We start from the raw sequence: 14,591 nt of genomic DNA, 5'->3' as shown, positions 1-14,591 counted from the left end.
TTAGGAACTATTTTTATAGAAAAAGACCGTTCTGGGGTTTTCCCCGACTTAAGTCACATTTCCCCGCTCTGACGGGACCATCCTGCTCTACCGAGGCCGCTCTGGCGGGAGAAATAGAGAGCTCGGAGTTTGAGCTCCAAGCCCCCATTTCACAACATAGCCTCTTTCCAAGACGTATTAAAAATATACCCTTCACGCTAAATTCAATTCTGGGAGTTTTACTCGTCCTAATGCGATTCCGCGAAGCCGAAGATCCTCCGTATCGTCTTGGCTATCGGCTTATCCAATCAAATTAGAGATTTTATCTCCTATCATTCACATGATCAACTTAGACTTCACCTGACTCAGAATTCGTCCAAGTCTGGTCTACGACAAGTTTTTCAAATTTACTACCCGAAGTTTTCTGGCCTAAAATCCTTTCTCATTGGCATATTTCTAACGATGGGGATAGACCGTTACACTAATTTTAACCACGAATAAAAAATTTAGTTACTCCAAAATACTTTACAAATTAGGAGGATGTTTAAAAATAAATAAATAACAGATCACTCAATACCTAAATATCAATTATAATACTTTAAAATAGATATATTTTATGCATGACACTGTATTAAATTACAATATGTCTAATGTCTATAAATAAAGTATAACATAAGTAGGATATATATATATATAATTTAAAAATCCAATATTTTAAATATGAAAAAAAATAAGATATTTATAACTATACCTTGAATAACATATGAAATTTTGTATATTATAATTTCTCTACACAAATAATAATAATTTATAATAATTGATAGAGTTACTTCACCAATTCTAACCACGAATACATGAGCCATGCTGGATTAATCGTATTCTGGGCTGGAGCAATGAACCTATTTGAAGTGGCCCGTTTTCATTCTTCCAATAATTTATACGGCTTGATGAGAAGCGCTTTTCATGCAAAATCAGTCTTCTCTGGTGCCAGCTATGGAAAGGTCCGCTTCAGGATCATTTGAATAATGTGAAGATACAGACGAAGCAGCTAAAGCTACACCGGGAGCTAGTGCTTGCTATCTAAGAATTGCTCCATGGATCTCATCGAAAATGTTTGATGCTTCTTGGGGCTAATTCCCGGGAGAATGAAATTCAAAAAGTTGCGGAACTTCAATTATATTAATTAAGAAGATGTGTAAAAATAAAAAAAAATGAATAAAAATATATGTATATGTATATATTCTATATGTTTATATATATTTAGGCTCAATTCTTAATTAAATAATCAATGAATTTATATATATATATATATATATATATATATATATATATTATAATTCTTGATTTGATAAGGTGTCTAATTGTACCGCTTAATTATAGTTCTCTTGGGAATTTTATTTTTATATATATTATATATAATTCTTGATTTGATAAGGTGTCTAATTGTACCGCTTAATTAGAGTTCTCTTGGGAATTTTATTTTTATTTTGGTAAGTTAATACATAGAATACGTATAAATAATTTATTATTAATTATATTGATCCTTTATTGGTACATGAGAAAATTATAAATTTCAATAATTAGTCTCTTTTATTTATAATATTAAGTTGACTTTATTTGTTTGTACTATCTCGCATTTAAGTAGATAAAAATCAGTATATACATATATAATTCATAATTAAACAAATAATTTAATTATATTGTATTTATTACTTTAGCTATTAAAATAGAGCATTGCAATCATTTTTTTCTCCATACCTCAATATTGATATGTTCATCATTCACAAAAGCTCAAATTTTTGTAACAAAATTAACAATTCAGGACTAAAGTGTGACTACAACATTAATGTGTGGCTCTCTTGGATTGCTATCAATATTGTCGGCACTTATAACTATATAATTTTTTTTATGATTTCTAGGGTCGTTGTCTATAGTGTAAAAGTGTTTTGAGTTTGACAGTTGTTATTATAATATTTTTAAATTATATTAAAAAATTATTTAAATATGTGTTTAAATTTATTAAACGTAATAATTAATAAAATTACATATAGAGAAATATAGGCAGTGATTCACAAGTTATCAAATCGGTGTAACATAGGGACAAAAGACTATAATGTTAATGTGTGACTCTTTTGGATTATTGTTAACTAGGGTCAACACTTATCCACTATATGAATTTTATGATTTGTACAATGTGTTGATGGGTATCATGTATAAAGTGTTTTGAGTTTTGACTGTTCTTATTGAAATATTTTCAAATTATATTTAAATATGTAGTATAAATAATTAATAAAATTATTTAATTAGAGATCATAGTAATAGTAAATATAAGTAGTGATTCGCAACTTATTAAATCGGCGTAATATAAGGGCACATAACTAGAACATTGATGCGTGACTCTCTTGAATTGTTGTTAATTAGGATCGACGGTTATGAACTATATGTGTTTTTTGTTATTATATTTCTATAACGTATCGATATCTGCCATATTTAAAGTGTTTTGAATTTTAACTATCGTTATTGAAATATTATCAAAATATATTTAAAAATTATTTAAATATATAATTTCAATTTGCTTAAATATAATAATTAATAAAATACTTAATTAAATAATATATTAATAACAAATACAAGTAATGATTTATAAGTTATCAAATCGGGGAAGACTGCAATATTGTGTAACTTTCTTGAATTGCTATTAACTAAAATTGGTTATTATAGACTACATGATTTTTATGATTTCTATAATGTGCTTATGTTTATCATGTCCAAAGTGTTTTGAATTTTGTTTGTCATTATTGAATATTTTAAATTATATATATATATATATATATATATATATATATATATTTTAAAGTAATAATTTAAATTTGTTTAGATACAATAATTGATAAAAGTACTTAGCCAAAGGTCATGTTCGTAACATATTTTTTAAAACAAAGTGGTTTATGATAAAATTTCAGTTGTTTCAATAAAATTAATTGGAAAAGACATTAAAATACCTTGCATACCTATCTGGTACTACTACTTAAAACATTTGTTATAATACAATAAATGTTTCCCTTTCCCATGCATTGGAAATATATCCAATGTATGGGAAAATAATTGATAAACAAATTAATAAAAAAAAGTTCAAATTTGAGAGGAAGGACAAAAATGTCAAAAAAAATAATTTATAGTGTGAATAGATCTTTTTAACATTTTGGCTAAATTTGTGTTAAATTCTTTTGGCCAAAAGAATTTTCCCTAATTCAATTAGAATATATAAACCACAATTATTTGCGTGAGGGAATCGAGTATGATTTATGAGTTTACTAGATGTAGTAGACACATGGCTATGAGAAAGTGGGGTTTTGTGTGTCCCTAACAAACATTTTGCACGAATAGCGAAAGCTTTAGTGTACCGGGTTGCCCTTTAATCACACTATTAAAAATTATTCGTTTCATAATTAATTTTATACTTTTTCTTTTTTAAAAAAAGGTTGAGAACAGGAGAAGGTAAGAGGATTACAAAATGTGAATCAAGTTTTCTCCAATAAAATGTAAATTTAGATAGACAATCAACAAAATTTTTAAGATTTTACATAATTAATTTATTTATATGGCTGAAAATTGAAAATTTTAATGTCTGAAGTCATCTTATGTAAGGTTTGAAGTTAACATATTCATTAAAATTTTTGTCGGTAACCATCTCAATGAATTTTGTATGTTAAAAGATCCATGAAATCACTGAAATTCAAAAGAACACAATATTTTGGCCATGTATTTTTTAAAATCTAAAACTATACAGATAATAATGCCATGATATTTCTACGATAAAATTTGAAACTCCATCATAATATTCTCCCCGTCCCAGTTTATGTAACATCTTTCGAATTTTAAGATCTAAATAATTTTTTCTTTGATCGCAATTTTTTCATACGTCGTTTAAATATTTTGAATTATAAATTGTTGCGACTTATACTCCCCCGTTCCTATTTATATGTCGTCCTTACTAAAAATAGTTGATCCTTAATATTTGTCATTTCACAAAATAATGCATAAATGACATTATTCTTCCTATTTTACCCTTGTGAGTTATTGACCTTGAAAATATACATTTGAACAACAAAAAAAACTAAGTAAATAATTCATGTTCATTGGTCAAATTAAGTGATCAAAATAAATTAATTCATGTTCATTGATTGAAAACTTGACTTCAAAAAATATTAAATAATAATAGAATAGTATACTCATGTTCTTAGTTTCTTAATGCACGTAAAATATAAAATGGTGACATATAAATAGGAACAGAAAGAATAATACTTTTTTTTAAACGTAATTTCTAAAAACATAAATGATCAAACTAAATAGATTTGACTCTTGAAATTCAAACAATGCGGTACATAAATTTGAACAAATGAGATAGTTCAAATACGGATCAAAAAGTGGTTATTAGTGAATTTACTTCATATTTACCTCTCCTATATCCTTCCAATTTTATCGGAGGGACTATTTACCACTCCTATAGACTATAGCTTCTCATTATTATTTTTTACAAAAATGATCAAAAATACCTTTTATTATAATTTAATTTAAAAATACCTTGATAAAAAATAACTATAAACTATATGAAATAAACAAAAATTCCCTTCACTACTTTGGCCGAAACTTTAGGATATGCATGCCACGAGTAGACGTAGCAGCAGTGGCAAAATTCTCTAACGAGACGGCGAAAGGGATCACCAAAAACTCAGATACTTGTACCAATTCTTCAATCTCAACTGTAATTTCAAGATTCTCGCATCTTTTTATTTCAATTGAATTCCAATTTCTTTATGCATCACTGTGTTACTAAGAAAGTTCGTTCTTTTTTCTGTTTATTTTTCTATGTTCTTTTTGATAAATCCATAAAATTGTTTAGATGACAAGGGATGGATGCTCAAGTGGTTGTTTAAGATTGATCTAGATGATTTCCAGAAAAAAAGTGATTAAAGTTACTCTTTTTACAACTTTTGGCTTCAATATGAAGTGAAAGAGTTAAGCAGAAGGAATTGATTAGTTCTTGGAGTCAGACTTGATTGAAGTTGCAATGCTGAACTTTTTACATTAAGATGGAATTACTTAGTGCTAAATTCTAATGGTAAGACCCGTTTTGTGGTGTTGTTCATGGTGTTGTAATTATCAGGTTGCAATGGAAGAACTAGGTGGTGACTCACCTGATATTTATGACTGTGAGATCAGACTGGTTAGTTTTTTTTATATACTACTAGACATACAATTGTAATGAAAAGACGGAAAAGGAAACTAACAACATGTTTAATAATTCATGAAATTGCAGAGGGTGAATCCTCAAAGGCGAAAGGAAAAGGTTTACATAGGTTGTGGTGCTGGATTTGGAGGTGATCGACCAATAGCGGCTTTAAAACTACTTCAGCGGGTGAAGGAGTTGGATTATTTAGTGCTGGAATGCCTAGCAGAGCGCACCCTCGCTGAGCGCTATCAGGCCATGAAATCTGGTGGCAAGGGTTATGATCCCCATAGTATGTTTTGCTTATTAAGTAGTTACTTTTGTTTCATTACAGATAAGCATTCCAAGTTTCTTTATCCATTTGTCTATTTGTCAGTATGCTAGAAATGTGATAATTTGCTTGTTTGGTGACAACTGATAACTAGCAGTTTGGTACAGTCTCAGAGTGGATGCAACTGCTCTTACCTTTGGCTGCGGAGAATGAAGTTTGCATTATTACAAACATGGGTGCAAGTATGTGATATGCCTAGACTTCCCTCATCTGTCTTTCTTTCTCTTTTTTGTTTTCTGTAGAAATTGCCTATGTTTTCTCCAACGAATTAATATTTTCTCTTTGGCAATATGGGGAATAGATGATCCATTTGGCGCTCGGGATGTTGTTTTACAACTTGCAAGAGGACTGGGCATCTCTGTAACTGTTGGTCTGGCTCATCAAGTTGCTGTTGTCAAATCAGGTGAAGTTCGAATATGACAGATGAAATATACTGATGTACTGACTGCATGGCTTCCATTTCCTCATTCTTCCTCCAAGCTGAGAAACCATATCATACTTACAGAATTCTTTTGGGGTACATTCAGATTTGGAGGAGCACCTTAGACATGTTGATGTAAGATTTGGTAATATACAGTATTTTCAATGGTACATGTCAGCATCATTTATTCCATCAAGTACAAAAATTGTGCTGTGCAGGTCTTGTTTCTTATTTTTCTGATGCTTCTGGGTGGGTTCATATGTTAAATCTTAATAGAGTGATCGTTTCATCCTCGTTCTGCAGATCCTTGGTTACATTATTATTACGATTATAGTAGCATCCTTTTTCCTGTTTTTTTCTGCAGGATGTTAGTGTGTATCTAGGAGCAGCTCCTATTGTTGAATGTCTTCAGAATTTCAGACCGAATGTAATTATTACTTCTCGAGTTGCTGATGCTTCCTTATTCTTAGCCCCAATGGTATGACAGTAGATTCCTTTTTCATTTCTAATGTCCCTGGCACTGACATTTATCTTTTCACTTGTACCAAATATAATCCTTTTACGGAGTAATTTAGAGTCACTTCCTTTCTGAGAGTAACAGCTGATGAAAAGCTACTCACCTTTCCACATCTTAAGCAACTGAAAATTGCTATTATGTAAAGTTATTGAAATTTGTTTAAGTCAAATTCATGACAAAGTTAGCTTTCCTGATTTTCTTTTGACTCGTCAAAGTTTTATCTATTATTATGATGGAAGCATAGAAAACCACACTTTTCAATTGCACATGAAACGTGTTACAAGGATGGGGCATTTTTCATCTTTATATGAAATTAGCTCCATCCGGAGTTATAAGGTGGAAACTGCCTTCTTGTTACCACTTACTGGTGGAAATGATTCAAAGCTATCTTGTAAGATGTAAGTGAAAGAAGCAGAAGCCTTGTGAGGTCTTTGAATTCACATTCATTGGGGCATGCTTCTGAGTCTTTTGAGCTTCTCTACATGCCTCTTCCTGGTGCTGATCTTATACGGTAATAGACTGGATGGAATAGGTTGGTGGAACATTTTTTTTTGTGTGTGAGATAATCAGAGTTGAAAGACCAGGCAGAAAGGGTGGCTTTTAGTGATATTTTAGTGCTCCAACTAAAGTTTGAGTACATTTCATTTGTGTGGACGCTGGATGGGAAAAATAAAACAAGCTTACTGCAGCTAAATGTGGTGTGTGAGTAAAATTGTCAACTGGAGTAGATTAACAATTAGGCAGAAGACTCTCCTCCTAGGGATTGCCTTGGGTTGTTTTGAATGTGAATGCAATTGGATTTATTTTGTATTTATACAATTATGTCACTATTTATGGGCTAGTTCCTAGTTATTCAATACTATATTGGACAAAACTATGCTGATGTAATTAGTTACTATTCTCTTTAGAAAAATATCTGAAGGTCCCTATTATGATCAGGTATATGAGCTCGGTTGGAACTGGGATGAGTTGCACCTGCTTGCCCAAGGTTCGCTGGCTGGCCACCTGCTAGAATGTGGTTGTCAACTTACTGGAGGATACTATATGCATCCAGGTGTACCTTTCATTCTATTGCGATATTTCAGGAATGTGCACCTTTCTTTTGTAGGGAGTATTATGTGTGTATATTGTGGGGTGTAGTCTTGGGTTGGAGGGGTTGTCTTCCACTTGCCCCCAGTAAACATGGACTTTGCGAACTTTATTTTTCTCTATGTATCTTGTTGATCTTGTATAATACCCATTGAACCGTGTTCATGAAAATTTTTAGTTCCTCTTTATTTAGTATTTATCTTTGGCTTCCCTTACTTATAGTTATGAGTTTTTGACTCTGATGCTTGTTCTATGTCACTTCACCTGTAACTCATTGACTGTACTCTCACTGTAGGAGATAAATACCGTGATATTTCTTTGCAAGATCTCCTAGATTTATCTCTTCCCTTTGCGGAAGTCAGCGTTGATGGGAAAGTATGTGTAGCAAAGGCGAAAGGCAGTGGTGGGGTTTTGAATCCCAGCACGTGCGCCGAACAGCTTCTGTATGAAGTGGGGAATCCTAGTAGCTACATAACGCCAGACGTGGTAAATGTTTGCAAGTTTTATTGGCTATCTAGATTGATTAGGGAAAGTACATGAAAAGCTTAAATCAGAGAAGAGGTGTGTTAGGATCTTGTCTTTTCCTTGGCACAGGTTGTAGATTTTCAAGATGTTTCATTTCAGACATTATCAAGCAGTAAAGTCCTCTGTGCTGGGGCAAAGCCATCTACATCAGCTCCTAATAAACTGTTGCTGCTGGCGTCCAAGGTAATCTCTTGTTCATGTACAGAGAAAGTGGAGACTTCTTCATTTCTGTTGTCATGTGGTCCCAAAAGCAACATTTGGTTAAATAAATTGTGCTTTTTGTAAGCTCAACACCCCATTGCATTGGCCTTCTCCCATTCGTTAAAATCTTGTTTTGATTTTGGGTTTTCATAATCTTAAGAGCCCAAAGATGTAATTGTAACCAGTTTTTTTGATGCCATCTGCTGCTTTGACCTTAATCTCATGAACCAAAACAGGACAGAAGCTGTTGAATCCATGCATCATCAGATAATTCCCTCACTAACACTTCCATTCACAATTAATTGGAATTTTGGTACCCTCCTAATATAATGTTATTGTTACTCTGCTTAGCATCTTATTAGACCGTACAATCTTTTAATGGGTGTATTTCCCTAACACAGTAGCACCACTATAATCTCATTTGGCTAGTTCACGAAAGATGAATTTGTACTTTTAAGATCACTATCTCCTCTGAGTATCATTTTCTTCCATTCCCCCATGAGGAAGTGTTCTTTGTAGGCAATGGTTTATTTAGCTGGATTGATGGATATTTCTGTTTGTTCTAACTTGGTGACTGCCTCATTCAGGACAAGGGGTGGAAAGGCTGGGGAGAGATATCCTATGGTGGATATCAGTGTGTTAAACGTGCTAAAGCTGCTGATTTCTTGGTAAACAAGTCTTTACTGATTCTTCCTGGACTGCTATTATGGTTTTATTCTTGGCTCCTGGAATGCTAGATTAAGAAGTGTAGTGTTTCAATTTTAATTTTCTAATTGCTTTTTTTTCAGGTAAGATCATGGATGGAAGAAGTATACCCTGGCATAAGCAAACATATAGTTTCCTATATCATTGGACTGGATAGTCTGAAAGCTGTCAGCATAGATGAAGATTTGCCAAGGGATAGTCAAGATATTAGACTACGAGTGGATGGTTTATTTGAGAATAAGGAACAAGCAATCCAGTTTACAAAAGAGTTCTTAGCATTATATACAAATGGACCTGCTGGTGGTGGCGGTATCAGGTCTTAATTCATATCATTTATTTGTGTCATATTTCAGAAAATTGTTGAAATGAAAACTGCTATGAGTAAATTTCGTGGTTCAGCAGAGGTGGAGCCAGATTTTTAGTTTATTGGTTCTGGATCACAATTCTGTTTGCCTGCTGTGTTCTGAATCTATTATTTGTACATATAAAGAACTTTTTAAGACAATTACAGGGTTTGAGCCAAAGCTACTGGGTTCTGCCGAATCCGTAGCTAGCACTGTGGCTCTGCCACTGTTGGTGCCTCAAAATAGTTTCTGTTATATTCATTAATCAATAGTTAAGTTGTTGAAAGTATTTCTTAGTATTAGATAGGTAGAAAATTAGGAAGTTTTCTTTCCGATAGATACCTATCATATATATTGCTGTTACATAGTGATTTTCTTGTGGAGAATCCATCTCATCCAGTAAAGGGACTTCATGGTATGATATGCTCTCATATTAATGGGCAATTGATCTGCACTGTGTCTTCAATGTGGAAGTTGTAATATACGTCGCGTATCTTTTACTAGAGCAGTTTCTTCACTCAAGCACCTAGTGTCTCATACTCTCAGTATATCCCCCTCCCAGTTTTTCTCTTGCTCGACTTAATTCCCCTTCTTGATTATGTCAAAACATATTTCCATGACATGTACCTTGTCTTCTTTTTAATATGGATAGGTGTTTTAATCTTCCTGCCTCAATTCATTCTCAATGCATTTGTTTGTTAAGAACATATTTCTATGACATGTATTAATGCTCTACTTCTTCTTTTATTGTACGGCAGCACTGGACACAAAAAAGAGATCATTCTTGAGAAAGCATTGGTATATCTCTCCATCTCTCTCAGATATATGTGTGTGCATATGTGTGCTTATGCACGTGTTTGTGTGTTTATGCATGGCATTGAATGCATACTTGCATGTAGTTAATTTATTAGCTTTTTCTCCTATAGCTATTAACAGAAAAGAACAAAAGTTCTCTTCTATTGTGAGGTGGTTCCTACCTTGTGCTATTGAACTTTCAATGGTTGCTTCATGCTATATTGCTAAATAATGTATAGAATAAGTTTTAAAGAGTTCTCAAATATCTTTCAGGTAAAACGTAAAGATGTTCAGTGGCATATGACAGCAACAAGATATAAAATTATTCAATCAGATGATCTGGCTGGCCCTAAAAACATAATACAGACCAGTTCTTTCCACGAGTCAGTCTTGCAATCACTTACAATGGAAACTACTTTGAATCACAAAGAAGGTGCACCAGAAATTCAGCTCTTCCCTGCTCCACATGACAGGAAGATTCCTCTCTATGATTTTGCACATAGCAGAGCTGGTGATAAAGGGGATGATATAAACTTTTCCCTTATCCCATATTTTCCTCCAGATATTGAAAGGCTAAAGAAGATTGTTACTCAAGAATGGGTGAAAAAAGTCGTCTCAAGTCTTCTTAACCCCTCTCCTTTTCCCACTTCTGATGATATTGAAAGAAGAGACAAATGGGTCAGTGAACATGTTGAGGTGGAGATTTATGAAGTCAGGGGGATCCATTCTTTGAATATTGTGGTTCGTAATATCCTAGATGGAGGTGTGAACTGCTCAAGAAGAATCGATAGGCATGGAAAGACTCTATCTGATCTCATATTGTGCCAGAAAGTGTTATTGCCGCTGTGATTGAACTTATGGGAAGACTGGAAAAGACATCTAGACTTCATTTTCCTATATCCTGGGAGGTGATAGTAACAGTGGGGTTGGGGTGGGGACAAGCCCCCTGAGCCTAGCTACAAGTTGGAGTATACAGACTCTGAAGACTTGTTTAAAAAGTAAAATTTGTTGTAGTACCAATATGGCAATACATGTTCATACAGACTCTGAACTCTTTATTCTGAAATAAAATTCCTGTTGCAAAGTTCTTTACTCTGTGATGGCGATGAAGTAATCTGCTGTTGTTGAATTAGTTTTATTCTAGCAACAAATGTCAGAGGTACAGAATCAGAATTTGTTAGTGCACAGCATGCATGGTAGGTTTATGGTTGATTCGCAATCCAACAAAAACATACTAATTCTTTCAAATAATTGTTGAAATTAGTGATCAACGCATCAAAAAAATTCACGTTTGCATATACAGCTATGCTAATTAATTTGTTGCTTTTACGAGGTTTTAAGCTATTTGTGGCAGCTTGAACTAATTTAACAGGTGGATCAGTTTTAAGAAGATGAGAGGTTTGCTTGTTCAGGTGCAGAAGACCAAGGTACACACATATTTCTATTTAAGTTAGCATCCATCTTACTATTTCCACTCTTCTGTACTTGCCTTTCAGTTGTACTCAAAACACATAACTATGAACGATATATGCTTAGTAAAGTAGGTGGGATTTCAACTATTGATAGCAATTTTTATGGTAGACAAAATGATATTAAGCTGAAATCATTGCTGTAGGAGCTTTGAATCCAACAGGTAGACAAGTAATGAAGTAAACAGTGACCTTATGCTTAAGCCTTCGAAAGATTAAAGCTCTTTCTCCTTTCCAATGGAAAACTGCTATAAATATTTTCTTCATGAAAGTCTTCTCTTCACTTCTTGGCATTACTGTTGCAGCCTCCTCTTCTTTGTTTTCTCCATCTTCTACTGAATCTCCCCAGTGAAGTGGATAGCTCCTCAAGAACACTCTTCTGTTATTGTAGTCTTCGTTTCGAAAACTTCTTGATCTTGTACCATTTTCCTTTGAGATTGTAGCATCCATGAGCCAAGATGTTAGTGAATCTTGTGCAGGCTCTGCTTCTTATAATAGTTAAGAGGACATTTAGAATGTGCTTATGTCTATGAGAGAGAGAGGACAAATTTTCACCTAGAAAAATGAGGCTAGGGGGGAATAATTTAATCAACATTGTTTGGTATTTTTAGTTGTTTCTTGTCTTTTCAAGAGTTGTTATTTGTACTATAGCCTAAAAGCTGTATCTTTTCATTATTTGGAAAAATAAATTAAACCTATTGTACACTCCACTATGGCCCATGCTAGAGGCTTTCTATGCTACTGTACTATTTTCCCTCTGATATATGCCACAAAATATAGAGAACTTGTAAGGCATTTTATTTTTATCTTTATAATATTAGACGGAGATTAACTTAATTGAAGCAACATGATTTGTGAGAATTCATATATCTAACTTGCTTGGAATCGAGACATCGTCATTGTTTTCTTCTTGTTGTGTTCGCTAATCTTTAGGTAATGAAACAATTAGTAGGTATATGCTTCTAGTTTCTCAACTTCTTTCCTACATAATCTATGAAGGGATATTTTACCTTTTGTTTGCTTTATACGCATGCACACACAAAAATATGTGTAGAAGTGTGGAGTTTGTAATTTCCCAACTGTTCCTAGGAATTCATTCTGCAGCTTTGTACAAACAAATGTCTTTTTGACCAAAATTTCATTTTCTTTTGACTCATCGTCACCAATATTTAATGAAAAAGAGAAGATTAAGAGTTACAATTATTTTAAATATGTCAAAATTTAGACCAAGAATCGAAAACCGATTTTCTTTTATTTCTGATTATTATCAAATTCTAAAAGTGTGAGAAAACCAAAACAAAATCTGGAAAAGGACATGAAATGTAGTGGAAATAGTTCAAAGAGTTACTGTTTCGTTACAAAAAGAATTGACATATTTAACATTTGATTTTTTCCAACTACGAGTTCTTCGAACATTTAACCCAAGAAGTGATTTACTTTATATAGTATTTTATTTATTATATAAACTTTATTCTATAAGTATTGAATTTGGACCGAAAATTAGATGATTTTCAGCCTCATATAACGAAAACAAAGAAGTATTCTCTCCTTTTCCTTTTAGTTGTCATATTACGTTTTTTAAGAGTCAATTTAATTAATTTTTAAAGTTAAATTAGATTAAATTAATTTGATATTTTAAAATAAAATTTAAATATTCAAAAATTATACAAAAAAATTATTATAAATTGCAACTTTTTTCAATATGATGAGAAAATACATCTTAAAATGTTAGTCAAAGTTCATGTCGTTTGTGTTGGATACTTGCGTGAGTTTCTTACCACAATTGAGTTTTTCTTTTCAAAGGAAAACACAAAGTTGTCATATTTGACTAATTCTTTTATTTTTTGGTAGGAAAAAATTTATGACTCTATAAATAGATGTTCATTTCTTTCAACTTGGTAGCATCCACAATGTAATCCTAGGAGTTTTGAGAGTTTAGTGTAGGGGTAGAAATAGTGAGACACAAGTATTATGTTAACACTTGTGTAAACACCTTTTTATTTTGAATGAATTGTGTGAAGTTATTTCTCTCGATATTTTGTACTCGATATTTTGTACTCTCTTTATAATAGTGGATTATTCATCTCCTCTTGTGGATGTAGGTCGATTGACCGAACTACATTAAATGTTTGTGTCTCTTTTGATAAATTTCTCGTTTGTTTTCTTATTCATGATCTTTCAAAATTTGCTTTGTTAGCTTTCGCATGACACCTAAATATTTCGATTCTAATAGTTTGACTATCAAAAAGAAAATTATGACAAATAAAAAATGAACCGAGAGTTCTACAGTTACAAAAACAAAGATGTGACAAATAGTGATAAATTCTCGAAAATGAAGCAGTTTGCCATTAACGGCAATGGTTAATTCTTGTCAATGATGTCTTCATCAGAACTCGTAAGGCACGTTGAAAACAACTACTAAGCATTTTACTAAGACAAGACATATATACCTGTCAGTTAACTGAGCAATAATATAATCTCCACTAATTAATTATTAATTACAATGATTAATCTGCTGTGTGCCTTATCTGTAATTTTAATAATTGGCAATGTTGTATAATTGGTTGTTACACCAATTCTTTCTACTTTTTTCTTGTTGGTCTGCAGAGAGGTATTGGTAGTTGTACCAATTAATTTATACGGTAACTATAAGTGTAAAAGTTTCATTTTTTTAAAAAAGTTAAATTTTATCTACTCGATTGAACAAAAATACTCCTAAAATGGTAACAACATGAACAACATATAGAGCCCGTTTGGATGAACTTAAAAAAAGTAACTTTTATGTATGAAATGCTTTTAGAACTTTGAAGTGCTGAAAGTTATTTTTATAAATAAGCAGTTGAGTGTTTGGATAAAAATGCTTATGTTGAAAATAAGTGTTTGAATTTTAGGGTTAAAAGAATAAAAAAGGTAGTTTGGAAATTTAGTTAAAATATAAGAGATATAAAAATAACTTCTATGGTAAAACAAAATGGCTTTAAGCAC

The 14,591-nt window shown here is 32.3% G+C and overlaps 1 protein-coding gene across 3 annotated transcripts; it reads left to right on the top strand.

Annotated features, from left to right (window-relative positions):
• The first annotated feature begins 4,623 nt into the window (after positions 1 to 4,623).
• On the top strand, positions 4,624 to 11,251 carry LOC129886578 (uncharacterized). Of its 3 annotated transcripts, none has more exons than XM_055961324.1 (14): positions 4,624 to 4,721; positions 5,147 to 5,206; positions 5,300 to 5,501; positions 5,648 to 5,722; positions 5,842 to 5,943; positions 6,068 to 6,096; positions 6,326 to 6,439; positions 7,418 to 7,532; positions 7,863 to 8,053; positions 8,162 to 8,275; positions 8,881 to 8,961; positions 9,082 to 9,314; positions 10,101 to 10,140; positions 10,411 to 11,251. In XM_055961324.1, exons 2-14 carry the CDS (start codon positions 5,153 to 5,155, stop codon positions 10,984 to 10,986), a joined length of 1,926 nt encoding a protein of 641 aa, XP_055817299.1. In that variant the 5' UTR covers positions 4,624 to 4,721; positions 5,147 to 5,152; the 3' UTR covers positions 10,987 to 11,251. The 3 variants fall into 3 exon arrangements, with proteins under 3 accessions (XP_055817299.1, XP_055817298.1, XP_055817300.1); XM_055961323.1 differs by having other exon boundaries at positions 4,630 to 4,744; XM_055961325.1 differs by lacking the exons at positions 4,624 to 4,721; positions 5,147 to 5,206 and having other exon boundaries at positions 5,352 to 5,501; positions 5,638 to 5,722.
• The last annotated feature ends 3,340 nt before the right edge of the window (positions 11,252 to 14,591 follow it).

The sequence above is a fragment of the Solanum dulcamara genome, chromosome 4 (genome assembly GCF_947179165.1).
Source record: "Solanum dulcamara chromosome 4, daSolDulc1.2, whole genome shotgun sequence".
Classification (NCBI taxonomy): Eukaryota; Viridiplantae; Streptophyta; class Magnoliopsida; order Solanales; family Solanaceae; genus Solanum; species Solanum dulcamara.
The sequence above is the reverse complement of the archived record's forward strand: the minus strand, read 5'-3'. Positions and strand labels throughout refer to the sequence as shown.

Bases quoted from the DNA above. Each gene is read 5' to 3' on its own strand.
- LOC129886578 (XM_055961323.1), top strand. From the start codon at position 4,643: ATGCCACGAGTAGACGTAGCAGCAGTGGCAAAATTCTCTAACGAGACG. The intron at 6,097-6,325 runs GTAAGATTTGGT...TTTTTTCTGCAG, and splicing joins AGCACCTTAGACATGTTGAT to GATGTTAGTGTGTATCTAGG. The intron at 8,054-8,161 runs GTAAATGTTTGC...TCCTTGGCACAG, and splicing joins GCTACATAACGCCAGACGTG to GTTGTAGATTTTCAAGATGT.